Source organism: Oryctolagus cuniculus, chromosome 16 (genome assembly GCF_964237555.1).
Source record: "Oryctolagus cuniculus chromosome 16, mOryCun1.1, whole genome shotgun sequence".
NCBI classification, from domain to species: Eukaryota; Metazoa; Chordata; class Mammalia; order Lagomorpha; family Leporidae; genus Oryctolagus; species Oryctolagus cuniculus.
The window spans coordinates 53,389,743-53,411,059 of NC_091447.1; the positions used below are offsets into that span (position 1 = coordinate 53,389,743).

At 61.7% G+C, this 21,317-nt stretch overlaps 1 protein-coding gene across 1 annotated transcript in view; it reads right to left on the reverse strand.

Moving 5' to 3' along the window:
* The window catches only part of PKD1L1 (polycystin 1 like 1, transient receptor potential channel interacting), a 100,158-nt gene that overhangs the window by 37,696 nt on the left and 41,145 nt on the right, over nt 1–21,317 (reverse strand). The window contains exons 24-37 of the mRNA XM_070059306.1: nt 20,691–20,791; nt 17,070–17,262; nt 15,679–15,762; nt 14,832–15,039; nt 12,174–12,280; nt 11,822–12,038; nt 6,993–7,166; nt 5,934–6,053; nt 5,781–5,850; nt 4,595–4,641; nt 3,739–4,075; nt 1,877–2,012; nt 1,038–1,122; nt 331–495 (exon numbers count right to left, since the gene is read on the reverse strand). Coding sequence (XP_069915407.1) covers nt 331–495; nt 1,038–1,122; nt 1,877–2,012; nt 3,739–4,075; nt 4,595–4,641; nt 5,781–5,850; nt 5,934–6,053; nt 6,993–7,166; nt 11,822–12,038; nt 12,174–12,280; nt 14,832–15,039; nt 15,679–15,762; nt 17,070–17,262; nt 20,691–20,791 — 2,044 coding nt within the window. The remainder of the gene's footprint in view (nt 1–330; nt 496–1,037; nt 1,123–1,876; nt 2,013–3,738; nt 4,076–4,594; nt 4,642–5,780; nt 5,851–5,933; nt 6,054–6,992; nt 7,167–11,821; nt 12,039–12,173; nt 12,281–14,831; nt 15,040–15,678; nt 15,763–17,069; nt 17,263–20,690; nt 20,792–21,317) is intronic.

The following is a 21,317-nucleotide window of genomic DNA, read 5'->3' on the forward strand; positions in this document are numbered from 1 at the left end:
CTCTTTCTTCTCAAGAGAACGCCACACACACCTCGCAGAGCTGAATGTGGCGGCGGGGGGGAGGGGTGGGGAGGAAGGGTCCACCGAAAGCAAGCGGCCAAAATCACGGCCAAGAACTCTTTCTCGTTGGCTTCAGTGTCCTAAAACATTCATTTTTCTTCAGGACCTGTGCTGGGATTAGAGTAAATGCGAGTGCCACACACGTGTGTGCAGAGGTGGGAGACATCACGGTGCGTCCAGGGCTCCCGAGGGTGCTACCGCTGCCCCTTTGGACCGAAGGCGTGACAGGAGCCTGCAGCTCGGCTCAGCCTGCAGGCACGGCCTCCTCACCTCTGCCACGGCCCCCACACAGCCAGGGCTGCAGGGGCAGCCATGGGTCCTGGAACGGCCCTCCAGCCCCACGTCTAGGTCCCTGGTCGCTTCATTTAATGACTCAGCAAAGAAGTGGCTGTCGTCTCTTCTTTTCCAAGCAAAGCCCAACGCCACCACGCAGATCTGGAAGGAAGGACACAGCAGTGGGCGGTGTGCGTCTGTGCTGGGTCCACGCAGAGCTGTCTCCCTGGTACCTACCCCCTGCTAGGTCTGCCTCCAGTTCTAGACAGACACAAGGATCTCCTATCTCCTGATCCCAGCCACCTGCTCTCAGATACGGCCCTGCCCGAGCCTCACAGGCGTACTTCAAAAAGTTCGTGGAGAAATGGAGTTAAAGGATTTAAGTTTGAGACTAAACAATTTCTAAATCCATGCATGTTTTTCAGAGACTTTTTGAAGGCCTCTCATGTGCACGGGTTTTGGGGTGTTGTGTGTCTTGTTGTGTTGTCTTCCACAAACCTCGTGACATGCCCTGGAGTGGTCCCTGAGGCTCCGAGCCCCCAGATCGTGGCGGGAGCAGCGGTTCATTCCCCCGGGCAGCGCCATGAGGACGGATGGGCCAGGCCACATCTCACATCAGGCTCCAAAGCAAAGCATGTCACCAACGAGCAGCCGCCGTGTCCCCTCCTCTCCCAGGTCCCCCGGTGACAGGGGCTGCTTCTCACCATGAGGGGCTGGGTGATGAAGACACAGCAGACCACGGAGAGAAGCAGCAGGTGCAGCCACCACACACACTGCGCCGGCTCGAACCTGGCAGAGACAGCAGTCAGCCCCGGCGTGGGCGTGGTGACAGGCGAGCGGGGGCTCTTCCCCTGGCCAGAGGACTTGGACGTCCTTGGAGCTGCCCCCGGGGAACAGAAAGGAAAGCCCAACACAGGATGGCCCAGAGCCAGAGAGGTGAAGGGGAGGAGAGGCAGCCGCAGGCGCAGCCGCAGCCACGCTGATGGGTGGAGCCCGTGCAGGTGCACTGCCCCTGCCCCTCCCTACACCCAGCACAGAGCAGTAGGGAGCCCCTTGCTCATTCGCACAGAGTGACTGCACAGCTGGGGGAAGGGAGAGCTGGGAAGACAGGGCCCCGGCTCCGCAGGTTTTCCCGCGGGCTACAAAGCCACAGCTGTGACCCCAGGCTCTGCTGGAGCAGCCAAGCTGCAGGGGGCCAGAGCCAAGGCAGCGCATGCAGGGCTGTGATGCCCACACCCTCACCCCGTACTGCAGCTGGGTGCTCTGGCCAGCACACCTGGCCCCGGGCCTGCCCTCCGGGAGCTCGGTGGCCAAGCTCTCTCCTTCCCTCGTAAGGGCCTGTGGCTTCTCCTTTAACACCTGGGGCTGTATCTTGAGCCGGCCACGGCCGCAGAGCTGGAAGGGCCAAGAGAGCTGTGGTTGAACCCCACCCCGGGTGGTCAGCGGGGAGGGAGGAGAAAGCCGCCACAGCCACGTGTGTCTGTACTCCCTGGGGATCGCCTCACAGATGCCAGCCTTCCCGCCAAACGGGCCCACGGCTCACCTGTAGCTGAGGAACGCCGTGCCCAGAGCACAGGCCAGGGAAGTCGTCCCGCAGACGGCCCACGCTGCCCGGCCTGACCAAAGCAGAAGGGCCCTGGGCCTTGGGAGCAGGAGTTCTCCGGGACCATGGCCGGGAGCTAGAGAAGGGTAGGCAGAGAGGGCACGGTGAGCAGGCCCACACGCTCCGGCCACAGATGGGGCCCCCACGTGACCCCTGTGACCTGGGGGGCTTCTGAGAGGCGCATGTCTGACTCTGACCAAGGAGGGCCTGGCAGGTGGGGCTCAGACCAGCAGCCGAGGGCCCGAGTGGAGCACGGGGCGGGACACACAGGTCTCTGCCTGCAGGTCCCTGGGGACCCTGCTCCCGCCAATGTAGAGGGGGAGGGACCAGCTTCCACCTCACGCCTGCAGCAGCAGCGTCTGCCCGGGCTGCATCAGGTCCCCATGGGCCACAGGGCTCCTGGTTCCCTCTCGATGCCAAGTCTCTCCAAGCCTGGCACTCAGCTGGAGTGGCCGTGCCTGGGCAGGGGGTAAGAGGTAAGCCCCCTGAGGTCCCTGTGAGCAGACCCTGGAACTGGGCCAGTACAGAGCAAGGAACACCCTGCCCTGGTTAGACACGGCAGGGTCCTGCTGAGCCACACTACCCCAACCCCCCAGGAGCCTGGCGTCTGTCAGCGCACGCCCTGCACCTCTGGGCTCCCCAGACAGCACGTCCCGTGTCCATTCCCAGAAACGACTCCCCCACCCCCGGGTGCAGCGTGGGCCCAGGCACAGCCTCTGTCAGCTGCGTGCATGGACCTGCTGAGCTCGGCCCACAGAGCAGCAGCGACCGGTGCCTGACGCCTGCTCCAGGACCCGTGTGGACCGGAGCTGCGAGAAGGCAGCTGTGGGACCCTGCAGCCATGCACCCCCACCCCAGGCCCGGCACCACACACCCCACTTTGGACAGGGGTGGCAAGGACTTGCTGCCTCCTGGGCCTCCCTGGAAGGAGCCCTGCCCTTCCAGCCCTCTGCTCAGCTTCCACACAACCCGAGCTGTCGTGCAGAACACAGAAAGGAACCGGAGGCCCTCAGGGACACTCGCAGTCCCATCAAAGCTGTGCTAACAACAGGCCAGAGAGGCGCCGGTGCTGCGGCGTAGCGGGCAGGGCCCCGCCTCAGTGCCGGCATCCCGTGTGAGCGCCGGTTCAAGTCCCTGTTGCCCTACTTCTATCCAGCTCCTTGCTGATGGCCTGGGAAAGCAGCAGACGACGGCCCAAGTGTGTGAGCGCCTGCTACCCACGTGGGAAACCTGGAGGAAGCTCCTGGCTCCTGGCTCCGGCCTGGCCCAGCCCTGGCCGCTGCGACCAGCTGAGGAATGAACCAGTGGATGGAAGACCTCTCTCTGTGCCTCTCCCTTTAACTTTCAAATAAATAAATCTTAAAAAGAAAAAAAGAATAAGCCGGAGAGCACCAGGACTTGTAGCCTGGCTGGATGCCTTGCTTCACACGGGGCCAGGCCTGGCTTCAAATGAGACTCAAGGACGTTTGGCCCAACTGCAGCTCCACCGGCCAGGGCTCTGCCCGCGGCCGCAGATCACGCTGGGCGGGCAGGCAGGGGCTGCGGCTCCACCGGCCAGGGCCGCAGATCACACTGGGTGGGCAGGCAGGGGCTGTGGCTCCACCGGCCAGGGCCGCAGATCACACTGGGCGGGCAGGCAGGGGCTGTGGCTCCACACTGGCCAGGGCTCTGCCCACAGCTGCAGGCCACTCTGGGCGGGCAGGAAGGGGCTGTGGCTCCACCGGCCAGGGCTCTGCCCGCGGCCGCAGATCACGCTGGGCGGGCAGGCAGGGGCTGTGCCCCGAGAGCCACAGTGACATCACCTGGAGGACGGGCAGGGCAGCAGTGGCTCTTCTCACCCAGGACAGGCTCGCTCCGGGAGGCTCCCCAGGTCCCTGACCCCTGGTGTGGACAGGCTGTGCTCTGGCTGCTTGCTGCCTTCCTCCAGGCCTGGTGATGCCCGGAGAGAGCGGCTGAGGCAGGATGCTGGAATGACAAGGTCAGGCCAAGGTCAGTGTCTCCACGGACAGCTGCACCCTCAACAATAGTGCCACCTGCAGCTTGTAGAGGGGACGGGGTGGCGTGGGTGGGGACGTGGCCAAGCTCAGCTGCAGTGAGCTCTGAGGGAGGGACCCAGCAGCCCCAGGGGTTGGGGGCAGTGGACAGCAGTCAGGGCGACTGGGTCCTGCTGAGGCTCCAGCGTGGCGTTGGGACAGGGCCGTCCCGCGCTCTGAGCAGGGCACCGAGAGCTCCGTGCCCAGGAAGAGGAGACGTGGGGCACTGGCAGGTGCAGGAGGCTGGAAAGCCCTAAAGGATCCAGCCACACGGACCCCACGGCAGAACGGACAGGGCATTTGGGCTGCAACCGCAGACATGGCCCTCGCTCACCCCGGGCCGGTGTGAGCCCTGGAGTGGGCCCAGCCTGGGGGCAGCCCTCCCACCACTGCTCCTCACAAGGGGCAGAGGCGCTGGCTGAGCAGACCCAGGACGCCTCCCGCGAGCTTGACCAGGATTTCCCCACCGCCCCTCCCCCTGCCTGTGTCCTGGGAGATGGCCAGGCCCACAGTGGGGTCGCAAGGTCTTCGCTTCCTCCCACGGGCAGACCACAGCCAGGAGAGCACCAGAGAGCCGCAGCGGTCAGCACTTGTCAGAATCACCCGCCGCGCGTTATCCACTTGCCTGGTCTGGCTCCGGGGCATCCAGCGTCTTTCTGCAGGAATTAGGGCCTGAGTTTGAAAACAGCCGAGTCAGACGTGGGGCGCCGAGCCAGGCAGCCTGCACTGCGAGGGGCCTAACTGAGGTCAGCACGGGCCAGGCAGGGCTCGGTGACAGTGCTGGGCCCGCGAGGCCTCGGACACCCCACACCCACCCGGGGCCGCCCTGGGGAAACACAGGTGAGAAAGATGTCTCTCGGAGAAGCAAAAAAGAGCATCGATCAACCAGAGAGGTAAAATTTTCTTAAAAAGTAATAAACTTGGGGGGCTGGCACTGTGGCGCAGCGGGTTAACGCCCTGGCCTGAAGCACCGGCATCCCATATGGGCGCTGGTTCTAGTCCCGGCTGCTCCACTTCTAATCCATCTCTCTGCTGTGGCCTGGGAAGGCAGTAGAAGATAGCCCAAGTCCTTGGGCCCCTGCACCCATGTGGGAGACCTGGAAGAAGCTCCTGGCTCCTGGCTTTGGATCGGCACAGCTCCAGCCGTTGCGGCCAATTGGGGAGTGAACCAGCAGATGGAAGACCTCTCTCTCTCTCTCTGCCTCTCCTCTCTCTGTGTAATTCTGACTTTCAAATAAATAAATGAATCTTTAAAAAAAAAAGTAATAAACTCGGGGCCAGTGCTGTGGTGTAGCAGATAAAGCTGCCCCCTGCAGCACTGGCATCTCACATGGGTGCCAGTGGGAGTCCCGGCTGCTCCACTTCTGATCCAGCTCCCTGCTAATGCACCTGGGAAAGCAGGGGAAGACGGCCCAAGTGTCGGGGCTCCTGCACCCACGTGAGAGACTGGACGAAGCTGCTGGCTCCTGGCTCTGGCCTGGCTCAGCCCTGGTTGCAGCCATCTGGGGAGTAAACCAGCTGGTGGAAGACCTCTCAGTCTCTCCCTTTCTCTCTGTAACACTGACTTTCAAATAAATGAATCTTTTTTTAAAAATTTAAAAAATACAAAAGTAATAAAAAACAATAGGAACCAGAGCAAAGGTTTAACCGTCTGACAAAGACAGAGTCTAATGAGGGTTTACAAGGCTCAAACGGGGCAAGGGAAATGGACAGGGACAAAGCTGACTTAAGCCCCAGACATGGCACCTGGCCTGGCTTCTGATCAGCTCAGCAGCCGGGGACGGAGCTCCCTCTCTCCAGTGTGCACTTACCCTGGGGCGCCCTCGCCTGCACACCTCTCTGGGGGCTGCCTGGTCCAGCCTGGGGAGGCCTCGTGGCTTCCTGCAGTGGGGAACAGGTAGCTATGATGCTTCCTAGTGGGGAGGGGTCCCCGGGGGACAGGACCACCCGCACAGGTGCTGTACCTCGCTCAGCCTGAAGAGCAGAGACAGGAGCTGTGCTGCAGGGGAGCCCAGCAGGCTGCACAGGAGACCCAGCTGGGAGGTGCGGAGAGTGAGGTCGGTGGGGCCGGCAGCCGGGAACAGCTGTGAGGACCCAGAGCCGCGGCATCAGGTGGCCCACACGAGCCAGCCCCAGGGTGGGCATTTCTAATGTCAAAGGCGCCCCAGGTGGGTGAGTGCATGGTCTCCCCACGCATCCCAGCCCCTCTGTCCCGGGCATGAAAACTCCCAGGAGCCAGTGGCTTGCTGCTAGGAAATCCTGGGACTGAGCACCCACTCTGCACCGGGCACACAGCAGGTTCAGTCAGGGCCACAGCTGACGGGGAGGTACCCACCTCCCCGGGGAGCTGCCCGGCAGTGGGTGGTCAGAGCCCCACGTGACCACAGTGCACCCACCTCCCCGGGGAGCTGCCCAGCAGCGGGCGGTCAGAGCCCCACGTGACCACAGTGCACCCACCTCCCCGGGGAGCTGCCCGGCAGCGGGCGGTCAGAGCCCCACGTGACCACAGTGCACCCCCCTCCCCGGGGAGCTGCCCAGCAGCGGGCGGTCAGAGCCCCACGTGACCACAGTGCACCCCCCTCCCCGGGGAGCTGCCCGGCAGTGGGCGGTCAGAGCCCCACGTGACCACAGTGCACCCACCTCCCCGGGGAGCTGCCAGGCAGCGGGTGGTCAGAGCCCCACGTGACCACAGTGCACCCCCAGGAAGCCACTGCAGCAGTCAGAACCAAATCTGGGAGCTTGTGTGCCTCCAGGTGGCCACTTTTCCAAATAAATAAATAAAATAAAATAGAAGAACTGGGGTGCATCCTTTTACGAAACCCCTGGTGTCCAGCACCTCTGGAGAAACTGCTGTGTGACACCATGCACACGCCTGCCACCACCATCTCCGCCAGGGTCCCCTGGGGCCCTCGAGGCACACAGCCCGCTCCCCCAGGGAATCAATCCTGAGGATGTGAGTTCTGCTAATTCCTTAGTCAAGAGGGACCCCGGCGCCGGCCTGAGGCAGGAGGCGGCTCCCCGACCTGCGAGTGGGCTCCGGTGGTGACCAGGGCAGCGAGGCAGGCATAGACGCACAGCAGGCAGAAGGAGACGGCCAGCCGCGGCGTGTGCAGGAAGCCGCTGCCAGAGGGCCGGCTGTACACCGAGAGCCACACGTGGAAATCCTCCAGGTACTCCGTGGACTTGGCGTGGAAAAGCTGCCACAGAGAGTGCAGAGGACACAGCCTGATGCCGCGCGTGCAGGTGAGCAGGGCCAGGTCCCTGGCAGCCACTGCCTTCCAGAGAGAGCGGCAGAGCCACGATTCATCCCACGGCTCGTCCCACGGCTCATCCCACGACTCATCCCATGACTCGTCCCACGGCTCGTCCCACGGCTCGTCCCACGACTCATCCCACGGCTCGTCCCACGGCTCGTCCCACGGCTCGTCCCACGACTCGTCCCACGACTCGTCCCACGGCTCGTCCCACGACTCATCCCATGACTCATCCCACGGCTCGTCCCACGGCTCATCCCACGACTCGTCCCATGGCTCATCCCACGACTCGTCCCATGGCTCATCCCACGGCTCGTCCCACGGCTCGTCCCACGGCTCGTCCCACGGCTCGTCCCACGGCTCGTCCCACGACTCGTCCCACGGCTCGTCCCACGACTCATCCCATGACTCATCCCACGACTCGTCCCATGGCTCATCCCATGGCTCATCCCACGGCTCGTCCCACGGCTCGTCCCACGGCTCGTCCCACGGCTCGTCCCACGACTCATCCCACGACTCGTCCCACGGCTCGTCCCACGACTCGTCCCACGGCTCATCCCATGACTCGTCCCACGACTCATCCCACGGCTCGTCCCACGGCTCGTCCCACGGCTCGTCCCACGACTCATCCCACGGCTCATCCCACGGCTCATCCCACGGCTCGTCCCACGACTCATCCCACGGCTCATCCCACGGCTCATCCCACGGCTCATCCCACGGCTCATCCCACGACTCGTCCCACGGCTCATCCCACGGCTCATCCCACGACTCGTCCCACGGCTCGTCCCACGACTCATCCCATGACTCATCCCACGGCTCATCCCACGGCTCGTCCCACGACTCATCCCACGGCTCGTCCCACGGCTCGTCCCACGGCTCGTCCCACGACTCATCCCACGGCTCGTCCCACGGCTCGTCCCACGGCTCGTCCCACGACTCATCCCACGACTCGTCCCACGGCTCGTCCCACGACTCGTCCCACGGCTCGTCCCACGACTCATCCCATGACTCATCCCACGACTCGTCCCATGGCTCATCCCATGGCTCATCCCACGGCTCGTCCCACGGCTCGTCCCATGACTCATCCCACGGCTCGTCCCACGGCTCGTCCCACGGCTCGTCCCACGACTCATCCCATGACTCATCCCACGACTCGTCCCATGGCTCATCCCATGGCTCATCCCACGGCTCGTCCCACGACTCATCCCATGACTCATCCCACGACTCGTCCCACGACTCATCCCATGACTCATCCCACGACTCGTCCCATGGCTCATCCCATGGCTCATCCCACGACTCGTCCCATGGCTCATCCCACGGCTCATCCCACGACTCGTCCCACGGCTCATCCCACGGCTCATCCCACGACTCGTCCCACGGCTCGTCCCACGACTCATCCCATGACTCATCCCACGGCTCATCCCACGGCTCGTCCCACGACTCATCCCACGGCTCGTCCCACGGCTCGTCCCACGGCTCGTCCCACGACTCATCCCACGGCTCGTCCCACGGCTCGTCCCACGACTCGTCCCACGGCTCGTCCCACGACTCGTCCCACGGCTCGTCCCACGGCTCATCCCACGGCTCGTCCCACGGCTCGTCCCACGGCTCGTCCCACGACTCATCCCACGACTCGTCCCACGGCTCGTCCCACGACTCGTCCCACGGCTCGTCCCACGACTCATCCCATGACTCATCCCACGACTCGTCCCATGGCTCATCCCATGGCTCATCCCACGGCTCGTCCCACGGCTCGTCCCATGACTCATCCCACGGCTCGTCCCACGGCTCGTCCCACGGCTCGTCCCACGACTCATCCCATGACTCATCCCACGACTCGTCCCACGACTCATCCCATGACTCATCCCACGGCTCGTCCCACGGCTCGTCCCACGGCTCGTCCCACGACTCGTCCCACGGCTCATCCCACGGCTCGTCCCACGGCTCGTCCCACGGCTCATCCCACGGCTCATCCCACGGCTCGTCCCACGACTCATCCCACGGCTCATCCCACGACTCGTCCCACGGCTCGTCCCACGACTCATCCCACGGCTCGTCCCACGGCTCGTCCCACGGCTCGTCCCACGGCTCGTCCCACGGCTCATCCCACGACTCGTCCCACGGCTCATCCCACGGCTCATCCCACGACTCGTCCCACGGCTCATCCCACGGCTCATCCCACGGCTCATCCCACGACTCGTCCCACGGCTCGTCCCACGACTCATCCCATGACTCATCCCACGGCTCGTCCCACGGCTCGTCCCACGGCTCGTCCCACGACTCGTCCCACGGCTCATCCCACGGCTCGTCCCACGGCTCGTCCCACGGCTCATCCCACGGCTCATCCCACGGCTCGTCCCACGACTCATCCCACGGCTCATCCCACGACTCGTCCCACGGCTCATCCCACGACTCATCCCACGGCTCGTCCCACGACTCATCCCACGGCTCGTCCCACGGCTCGTCCCACGGCTCGTCCCACGACTCATCCCACGGCTCATCCCACGGCTCGTCCCACGGCTCATCCCACGACTCGTCCCACGGCTCATCCCACGGCTCATCCCACGGCTCGTCCCATGACTCATCCCACGGCTCGTCCCACGGCTCGTCCCACGGCTCGTCCCACGGCTCGTCCCACGGCTCGTCCCACGACTCATCCCACGACTCGTCCCACGGCTCGTCCCACGACTCGTCCCATGGCTCATCCCACGGCTCGTCCCACGGCTCATCCCACGGCTCGTCCCACGACTCATCCCATGACTCATCCCACGACTCGTCCCACGGCTCGTCCCACGGCTCATCCCATGGCTCATCCCACGACTCATCCCACGGCTCGTCCCACGGCTCATCCCACGACTCATCCCACGGCTCGTCCCACGGCTCATCCCACGGCTCGTCCCACGACTCATCCCACGACTCATCCCACGACTCATCCCACGGCTCGTCCCACGGCTCGTCCCACGGCTCGTCCCACGGCTCGTCCCACGGCTCGTCCCACGGCTCGTCCCACGGCTCATCCCACGACTCGTCCCACGGCTCATCCCACGGCTCATCCCATGGCTCATCTACCCCGGGTCCTTTGCTGGACGCTGCATGGACACTGGGTGCAGATGGATGCCCCACAGAGCCCCTCGCTCCAGCCCCACCCTCTCCACCCTGGACTCTGGCCCAGTTCCACCTTCTGTGGGCACCTCCTGGGCGTGGGCACGAGCTGCCCCTGCCCCACCCTCAGGCTTCCTGCCTCACGCCAGCCCACAGCCCTCCCCTTCTCTAGGACCCTGGTGAGGCATGGACCCACAGGCGAGCCAGGGCCCCAGGTGTGGAGACTCCTGGGGCTAAAGTAGCACGTGCCGGTTTCTCACACGTGCAGAGTTCTCCTACGAGACAGCGGAAGGGTGAGCCATTGCTGGTCCTTAGCAACAGGGGATCCCTTAGCAACAGGGGATGTGCCAACTCTGCCTGGTCCACCAGCTGCATCCAACCTGCGGTTCCTGGAGGTGGGGGCTCCACGCGTCACGACTGACAGCAAGCTCTGGTTTCCAACTTACTACCTCAGCAACGTCAGCCTGAACACACCTGGGTCGTGAGCCAGGCCCTCCCCCCAGGGCAGGCGGCAATGGCTGGGCTGGGAGGAAGGCCCGGTGGACGGGACGCCCCAGGGACAAGTCAGGAGACGTCAGCCTTCACAGCGCTCGTGCTGCTGAGACCCAGTCCAGGAATCAGCCCCAGAAACACATAGTGTGCACAAAAGGCACAGCGTGCTGCGGCAACACGTGCCAGAGAAGGAACCCAAGGCAACGGGGCTGTCCAGCAGCGGGCACTCAGCAGCTGTTACGTGGCCTGACGTGGCCTGCCACCACTCTCCAGGACACCCATGAGGTTTTCTCTGAAATGTTAAGTGCACACTGTTATTGCTACTGGGTAAACTATGCTCATGCAAAAATCCAAACTTTCTCCACTGGGGCCATCCCACAAGGTCGCCTGCGTGTGTCCCAGCCACCGCACTTGCAATCCAGCTCCCTGCTAATGCACCTGGGGAGGCAGCAGGAGAGGGTCCAAGTGCACCCACACGGGAGACCCGGATAAAGCTCCTGGTTTCGGCCTGGCCTAGCCCTGGCTGCTGTGGCCACCTGGGAGTACAGCAGTGGATGGAAGATCTCTCTCTCTCTCTCTCTCTCTCTCTCTCTAACTCTTTCTGTCAAATCCATGGACAAGTCTGCAGAGAAAAGTTCCCGAGCTGGTCTGTGAGGCCGTGGGAGGTTTCGTCATGTTCCACCGTCTCCAGCCATGAAGGCCCTGGCACCTCCGTGTTCAGAGACGGTTGCCCAGGTTGGTCAGGACACAAACGGGGCACAGGAACTCCTGGACACCGCAGGCCCCCAGCAACCATGATACTGAAACGTCACAGTTAGCGGAAGGGGAGAAGGGAGTCCCACAGCACTGAACAACCCACGCTGGCAGGGCCGTCCTGGGGAGGCGTGGCTTAGGACGAGGGTGCCCGGGAGCTCAGCTGGGAGGAGACTTCAGGGAAGGGCAGGGACTGCAGGCAGAGATGCAGGCCGGCACCGGCTGTGCCGTGGGAGGGCGCCTGGGCCTACCTTCCAGAAGCCGGGCCCCCGGCGCAGGCAGGCGAGCTCCCGGTCCACGCAGCCGCCACGCCGGCTCGCAGCCAGCCAGCACTGGGCGGGGAAGAACCAGGCCCGACCGGAGCGTAGCTCCTTCACCATCACGTGACTGACAAACCAGCTCGGGGAAGGCCCCCGGCCGTCGTGCCACAGGCGGATCATGCGGAGCGCGCCCAGCTGGGCAGGAGCGCTGGGGAGACACCAACAGCACCTCATCAGCCTCATCGCTGGTTTTTCTTTTGGGGGGTGGGGGTCGGAGGGAGGTTGTGGTTCAGCCGCCCCAGTCCTGCTTGGCCCCTCCCCAGTGGAGGGCGGGACGGGGTACCTCAGGACAAAAGTGTGTCTGGAATTCCTCTCAAACAGGGGCCTCCGCGGGCAGTGTAGCTCTCTGGTCTCTGAAAGTCCGTTCTCTCCACACAGAACAATGTACACCTGCAGACAGAGACACGGGGACAGCTCAGGGCGGCACAGGAACGCAGGGGCAGGGGTCTCCCCGGGGACCCCACAGCCACCTTTCAGGCCATGGGGTGGTCACACATGGGGCCGAGGGCCCCCATCTCAGCCTGCACAACTCCCCCCAGGCCTGGCTTCCCCAGAGAGACCTTCAGGGGGCCAGGCACAAGGGCAGGAGGACACAGTGGCTGGCCGCCTCCTCCCACAGCTGCGGGGGGGTGGGAGGAGACACGGGGTGGGCGGGGGCACCCACGTCTGCAGCTGCACCTCCCGGCCGGCGGGACTCCTCCCCTCCCTGGGGTCTCTGTTAACAGACACTCCCGGTCTGTCAGTCTTTCATTTAGAAGAGAAACATTCCCGGGGCTGCAGGCCTTCCCGTGCGTGTGCGTCTTTGTTGGGTCTCAGTTCCGCTTTTCTGGGCTTCAGTTCTTGGGCGTGACGTGCCCCTTCCTCCCTGGCGTGTAAGGTGGGGGAGGCGGGGCCGTCTGGCTTCTCATCTATCCCACAAGTCCACAGCCCATCTCTGACTCCTAAGGCAAGGTCACTTCCCGCTGGAGCGTCAGAACAAGCCCGCGGCTCTGCCCAGGAGCCCCCGCCCTACGCTCCTCCTTAGAGCTGGCAGCATGACCCCTGACGCTCCTGGATCCTTGTGCTCCCTTCCACACGAGCTTTCCAGTTTCCAAGTGCCACAAAACACCCTCCCGGAATCATGTTTGAATTTCACGGAATTGAACTAACTCATGTCTCAGTGTCCCACCTGTAAAATGGGTACATTAACAGAACTTAATTCTTGCTATTCTTACTAATGTCATGGGTTCATTTGGAAGAAACAGCAAAGGAAAATCTGCGTTCCCATCCGTGAGTCAGCGTGGTTCTCTATTTCGAGCCGTGGTGCCCGCCGGGCGCGGGGTCTCCATGGTGCTCTGTGTGTTTGCTGACTTGCCTCTCGGCACCGGCCGTGTGAGACGGTGAGGAGGAGGACCTGCTTTCCGTTTCCTGTGCTGCAGAACGAGCGCCGTTTGGAGCAGATGAGATCATAACGCTTTTCACATCGCAGATCCAGTAAGTTTCTCAAACGCTTGGTTACTCCGCTGAAGATTATTTCGCTTTTTCTATGTAGCCACATCGTGTGCAAATAATCACCTTTTTCCCCCCGTGAAAACCTCAGGTTCTTGTTTTACTTCTTGCGTTATCTTCACGGGGATTTCCAGGATGACCATAAACGCAGATGGCCCTGAGAAAGCCTCTGAAGTTTCGCCACTAGCCAGCAGGTGTGCTGGGGCAGGTGCACCCGTGTGGGGCTGACGACACCCCTCCCATGTGGACTTGTACGTGAGTGTGCCAAGGGTGCTGGGGCAGGTGCACCCGTGTGGGGCTGACGACACCCCCGCCATGTGGACTTGTACGTGAGTGTGCCAAGGGTGCTGGGGCAGGTGCAGCCGTGTGGGGCTGACGACACCCCCCCCATGTGGACTTGTACGTGAGTGTGCCAAGGGTCTTCAAGAAGTTCATGGATAATGAGCTTCAAGAAAAAACTGCACAGGTTTCAACAATGTTTGCACTAAAATAAACTTATTTTTTAATTCCATTTTCCACGAACTTTATGGAGTTCACAAATGCACGTTTGGTATAGACATGTCTCAGGCTTGGTCTCTGTTGGGGACTGGCTCCAGGACCCCTGTGGGTACTGAAACCCCAGGACACTCAGCCCCTATACAAAAAGCCACAGTATGTGCATGTAAGTCAAGTATGCCTTGCGGTGTACTTCCACCATCTGGGGATCACGTCTGATGCCTGACGCCACATCACTGCTGTGGACACAGGTGTCACATGGCACTGTTCAGGGAATAACGGCCGGGGGAGGGTGCGCAGGGCTGGCTGCAAACAGAGCTCACAGAAGTCCACACACGCCTTCAGGTGCGTGGGCCCCCGGCTATCTCCACCACCCTGTGGCACCCTCACCTCCACGCCCACACCCCTCTTCTCTTCCCCGGTGCTGGGGTCCCACACAACAGCCGCAGCCCCCTCGGAGACGAGGGGAGTGAGCTGCAGGTGCAGAGGGAACCTGCCTTTGCCAGAGAGGCTCTGGGTGGGTCAGGCAGGTGCATGGCTGCTCCCGGCATGGGCCCGTTCTCAGCTGTTCTCGCCTCTGCACACCTCCCAGCCCACCTGTGCTGGACACTGCCTCTTCCTCCTCCAGCTCCGCCCCAAGCTCCCAGCCCCTCCTCCTGCTCTCCTTGGGGTGGGCAACGGCCTCACTGAAGCTGGGAGGCACAGCTCCGTTCTCAGACTCGAGGGCCACTTGGGGACAGAACACAGCTCCTGGGCAGCTTCTCAGGGAGAGGACAGGGAGGGGGGAAGGGACTGGGGCTGGCAGGAGGCGAGGGGCTCTGCTGTCCCCTCTTACAGATGTGCAGGCCACCTCAGCCCAGGACCAGGATGGGCGGCTGGGACAGGTGTTAGGTGACGGACAGGCTGCTGCCCCATCTTCACCCCTCCCCCCGTAGGTGTCCCCCGGAGCTTCCTGTACCTTCGAGGAAAACCTCGCCGGGGCCCGGAAGCCAGTGTCCACCACGACTGCATACAGCTGGTGGCCGGGTGGCACCTCTTCTTGCAGGAAAATGGAACCCGTTTTCTCCTTCTCACGATGGTCCACGCCACGGCTTTTAGCAGCCAAAAGCCCGTAAAGGACCGTGAACACCACCACACAAGCGCTGGGGATCAGGTTCCGTGGGCGACTGCAAGGAGAGAGGAGAGAAATGGAGGGAACGGCTCAGGGAGGCGGACGTCCAGAGGCTGCCCGGGGGGCTCCTGTGGTTTCCGGGCACGCGGACAGTCAGAGAGGGACACGTCTCACACTCGACCCCCCGACACTCAGCTCCTGCGTGACTGCGACACTGATGGCGAGACAGGGGAGCCCCGCCCACGCAAGGGCACGGACCCCACTTCCCATATGGCCGTTCCATGCAAAACCGCGGCCAGAAAAGTAGGGAGGATTTTATGTTTATTATCCAACATGGGGCACTTCTGAGACAGGCAGAGGGAGGCAGGCGCGGAGGCTGTGGCCAGGGCGGAAGCCAGCACGGGCGAGCCACGCGGTGTTGTCACCCTTGGTTTCAGCCCCCGATGCCAAGTGACCACGTTCACGCCGAGCCCCAGGCAGCGTAACCGAGCAGCACGCCCACTTCCTTGTCGGAAACTTCTTGCAGGGCATGTTTAGAAGGGCTTTGGACGTGGCGTCTAAACCATGTAAAGCCAACCATTTCCACGCAGCAGGAAAGGGAGTGCCGGCTTCCAAACACCCCTGAATCACGCGTGGGCAGCCCGAGTGGGCAGAGGAACAGTGGAGTGAGGTCTGGATTCGAACACGAGCTGACCTCCGTAACTCGGAAACGTGGCTCACTTCCAGGCTGGTGTTCAGCTCCCGTCTCAGGACCGAGAAGAGCGCGAGGCGGTCGTAGCTGGGAGAGAAGCGTGGATTAGGACAGCCATGGACGCGGCTTGCACAGTTAAAAGGAGACCAAGTCCAGCCACGGTGCTCGGGGACTCAGGCCCGGCTCCGGCGCATCTGAATCCCGCGTCACACGCCTCCGCCTGTGGCTCTCCTGAGGCCCAGCCACCTTCAGGTCTCCGTGCTGGGGACACAGCCCCGAGCGAGGCGCCTGGGCAGCTGCAGCCGCAGACCCCGGGGTCAGGCCCAGCCAGCTGCGGGCCGAGCTTGGCCACTGCCAGGCTTTGCAGACGCTGGCCAAGAGCTGGAGCCTGGCATTGCCAACGTCCACCACGACCCCTGCTGGAAACGCTATCTTCCTAAAAAACGAAACCGTCTCTCCCTCATCATCTCGTGGGTTGTTCCCACGTGTCATTCAGTTTCAAAAGCCTTTATCTGACGCAGAGAGTGTTCCCCTCTGCACGCTCGCTCTTCCAAGGCCTGAAATGGCCAGCACTGGCCAGGTCAGAGCCAGGAGCTCGATCCAGTCTCCCGCGAGGGTAGAAGGAGCCCAGTGACCGCAGGCGTCACTGCTGCTCCGCAGGGTCTGCACTGGCAGTGAGCTACAGTCAGGAGCCAGGACAGAACCAGCACCCCGACCGGGACTAGAACCCGGTGTGCTGGCGCCACAGGTGGAGGATTAACCAAGTGAGCCATGGCTCTGGCCAGATTTCTCCTCTTTTTGACTTTTTTAGACAGTTTTTTGATAGTGAAATTATTTTAAGTTGTCAACATTACTAGCACTGAGTCCTACGATTCACAAATTAAGGATATAATTTTCGTACCATTACATTTTTCCTATCACAAAGAACAGAGAGGGAGAATTCCTGCCTGTGCCTTGTACGTAAACGCTGGGACTGTCGTCAACGGCCCTGCTTCCTGAAGGCCCCACAGATCGGCCTTTGCAGGCACCACGCCTGCAGTGGGGTTGCTACTGTCACTCCAAACAAGTAACAGAAAACCGATGCTGGCTTCACGGTGCGCAGGAGAGGACCTGAGCGTCCCGTATCCCAGCAGAAGGCCGCTCCAGGGGCGCCCAGCCAGAGCCGGACAGGCGGCTGAGACCCGCAGTCCCCGAGAGGGCGGCTCTTGTCCACTCAGCTCAGGGCATCCTCGCCTCTGATGTCCACCACGTGGCCGGAGAACCACGGCGGGCTCCTGGCGCTGGGGCTGTCCCCCTGGGATCGCTCCCACTTGTCACGGGAAGGGGGCTGCAGGACCTGGGAAACACAGGCAGTTGGGAAATCGCTGGCTCCTCTCTCGACAGAGCGCCCGTACCTGCAGCTAACTTTTTCTGGAGACGTTCCCGGTTGTGGGGAGAAACTTCCGGATTTCCACTCTCCCTTATCCCACATCAGGCACTGCAGCCACTGGAAACGGACCGTATAGTTCACCAGCTCAGCTAAATACTTGTTTGGGGATCTTCTGTTGTAGTCAGCGTCCAACAAGGACAAGTAGCCCACCCTGGACGCTGCAGAGAGAGGAAAACAGGCACACGCTGGAGTCTGCAGGAGACCCAGTCCCACCACAGGGACGGGCGGCTGGACGGGGCCGGGGCCAGGGACTCGGGCCACGTCAATGTGGAATCAATAGACTTGTGTTTCACTGGGGAATGGCAGGGTGCTGGGTGGGAGAGCAGTGCCCCCTGCTGGTGACGGTCCAAGTTCTCCAGCAGGCAGAATCTGGCACCCCCAACCCCATGCTTTCCACACACCCACCCCGCCTGCCCACCCAGCAGGCAGCCTGCCCGACACCAGCAGGGCCCTGTCCGCACCGTCCTGGGCAGGACAGTGCAGTGGCCCAGCGGCCTGAGCCTGTCACTTCTGGATAATTTTTATGTTTACAAGCAAAAGCGCTTAGTGTGCCACTGATTTAAGATTCGTCAGTACGTGGCGCTGGGCCCGCTGCAGATCAGTCAGCTGCAACACTGTGGGCGGGGCCCATTTCTCGTGGTGTCACGTCTATAAGCAGCAACCGGCCAGAGACCTAAATGTGACGGAAACACAAGCTACGCGGGTACTGGCAGAACCTGGGCAACCTGCAGGTGAGGCGAGGCTCCAAGCCCGGCTCAAAGCGCCAGGTCATACGAGGAAAGGCTGGTGGACTTTACTACTTAAAAAAACTATTTAAAAACTATTTACGTATTTATTTGAAAGTCAGAGTTGGGTGGCTGGAGGGGGGGGTGTCGGTCTTCCATCCACTGGTTCACTCCCCAGATGGCTGCAATGACCAGGGCTGGCCAGGCCGAAGCCAGCAGCCAGGAGCCCCACTCGGGTCTGCCGCGTGGGTAACAGCACCAAAGCCCCAAGCGGGGCAGCCAGGACTCGTACTGGTGCGCATGTGGGATGCTGACGTTGCGGGTGGTGGCTTTACCCGCTACACCACAACGCCAGCCCCTAAAAACCACGGCCTGATGGTTAGGATGCCCACGCCCCACTGGATTCAACCACCAGCTCTGCTTCTGATTCTAGCTTCCTGCCAGCGCGCACCCTGGGAGGAGCAGAGGATTGCGCAAGTGGTGGGGTCCCTTTAATGCATTCGGGAACCCAGACTGCGTTCTCAGGTTCTGGCTGGGGCCTGGCCCATCACCAGCCCTGTGGACATCTGGGGGAGTGAAACTGTGGCTAGCAGTGCTCTGTCTCTCAAATAAAATGAATCAATTTTTTTTTTTTTGACAGGCAGAGTGGATAGTGAGAGAGAGAGAGACAGAGAGAAAGGTCTTCCTTTTGCTGTTGGTTCAACCTCCAACGGCCGCCACGGCTGGTGCACTGTGGCCAGCGCACCATGCTGATCCGAAGGCAGGAGCCAGGTGCTTCTCCTGGTCTCCCATGGGGTGCAGGGCCCAAGCACTTGGGCCATCCTCCACTGCACTCGCTGGCCACAGCAGAGAGCTGGCCTGGAAGAGGGGCAACCGGGACAGAATCCGGCGCCACAACCGGGACTAGAACCCGGGGGGCTGGTGCTGCAGGTGGAGGATTAGCCTAGTGAGCTGTGGCGCCGGCCGTGAATCAAATTTTTTAAAAGACAAAATAAATGATGAGTTATAAGAAGATGCTTGCAACTGATAGTATACAAAAGGGCAGGGTGCCCTAATATATAAAGAGCTCTTTAAAAAAATCAAGGCAAAAACCCAACAGAAAAACTGGTATGCATAAGCAGTTGGCAGAAAAAAAAAAGTGGAGGGCCTGGCACTGTGGCGTAGTGAATTAGCTGCCACATAGGACATCAGCAGCCCACGTGGGCACCAGTTTGAGGCCCGGCTGCTCCACTTCCAGTCCGGCTCCCTGCTTGTGCACCTGGGAGAGGCAGAGGAGCATGGCCCGAATCCCTGGGTCCCTGCACTCGTGTGGGAGACCCGGCTACAACTCCTGAGTCCTGGCTTCGGCCTGGCCCATCCCTGGCCATTGCAGCCATTTGGGGAGTGAACCAGCAGATAGAAGGTCTCTCTCCAATTCTGCTTTTCAAAACAGAATAAATAAGTAAGTCTTTAAAAAGAAAGTGGATCAGCTCTCTGCTGTGGCCTGGGATAGAAGATGGCCCAAGTGCTTGGGCCCTGCACCCACATGGGAGACCAGGAAGAGACACCTGGCTCCTGGCTCCTGGCTCCTGGCTTCGAATTGGTGCAGCTCTGGCTGTTGCGGCCACTAGAGAGTGAACCAACGGAAGGAAGACCTTTCTCTCTCTCTCTCTCTCTCTCTCTCTCTCTCTCACTGTTTGTAACCCTACCTGTCAAATAAATTTTAAAATATCAAAAAAAAAAAAAATAAGTGGAGAATGACCTCTAAAGATACAAAGAATATTCAACTTAATATAAAATGGATATTAAAATTGCCATTTCTTAGTCATATGACTGAAAAGTCACTCACTCGCGTGGGCACACAGCTGTTGCCAAGCTGTAGGGAGACAGGCACTTCCCCACATGGCTGGAGGGGAGCCTGAAAACCTGCCGACACGGCACACGCGTGTCCTGTCTGCCCTGCAACGCCTGGGCCAAGAATGGGTCGTGAGTGCGCCTCCTTCCAGTGAACACGGCACAACACACACACAGGGCCCCCGTGCCAGCCCGGCTGTGTACGCCAGTGTGCAGAGGAGCAGTGAGTGGCAGGGGAGAAAGGCCGTGTAGACAGATCACACGCACAGGTGACTTCTGAGTTCATGTCCCAAGTAAGAAAACGCCAGTGCGGGGAAGGAATCGGGGAAACAGTGCGTGTGCTGGAAAATGAACAAGGCAGGGAGCTCACGTGGGGTTGTGGTCGTGCGTGAAGAAAACACTGCCGTGCACACACACGTGACAGCATACACACGTGACAGCACACATGTGACAGTGGGGCTTTCATCACACACGGGGCTGGAGAGCACGGGCGTGCGCCCAACACACACGCACACACACATGACCGTGCACACACATGACAGTGAGGCTTTCACCACACAGGGACTGGAGAGCACAGGTGTGCACCCACCACACACACACACACACACATGACCGTGCACACACATGACAGTGAGGCTTTCACCACACATGTGGCTGGAGAGCACAGGTGTGTGCCCACCACACACACACACACACACACACACGACCGTGCACACACATGACAGTGAGGCTTTCACCACACATGGGGCTGGAGAGCACAGGTGTGCGCCCACCACACACACACACACACACACATGATCGTGCACACACATGACAGTGAGGCTTTCACCACACACGGGGCTGGAGAGCATGGGCGTGCCCCCCCACATGACCGTGCACACACGTGACAGTGCACACACATGACAGTGGGGCTTTCATCACACACGGGCTGGAGAGCACGGGCGTGCCCCCACCACACACACACACACACACGACAGCGAGGCTTCCATCACACACGGGCTGGAGAGCACGGGTGTGCCCCCACCGACCTTTCCACGCAGCAGCAGGCGTGTAAATCTGCACGGTTTGCCCCTCCCAGAGGAAGGTCTGCTTCACGAGGAAAGACGAGGGCGTGGGTCTCTCGGAGAACCTAGGAGACAACGAGCAGCCGGCTGTCTCTCTCTCCAGAGGACGTTAGCCTTCACAGGTGCTCCACACGCCCTCCCAGCAAGCAGATGGCCTGGGACTAAGGCTCCGGCCAACAGGCCTAGTCCACGGTCCCACTGTCCCTGCACAGAAACGCTCCCCCAGCACCGTGGTCCTCGCTCACCGAGGAATCCTCTAAATGTCAGGGGAAGCAGGCAGGGGCACAAGCAGCAGTGTGCTGGGGAGAAGCGGACGGCGCGGCGCAGGGGGCCACGGGCACGGCTGCCTCTGCAGGTCGGCCCCCCATGCCCTGCTGGCAGCCCACGGCTGCCACTGACGGACAGGAAGCTCACGGTCCACAGAGGTAGACGTCCCAGAACCTCTGTGTGCGACTGAAACCCGAACTAAAGCAGAAGACTCTGCCAGGCCTCTGAGGTTTGGTCATTTGGTGGAACAAGAGAGGAGCCGCAGTGCGGGCAGCACCTGCATGGGGACAGCCCTGCCCACGGCACCCATCTCCGGCTGCGGCC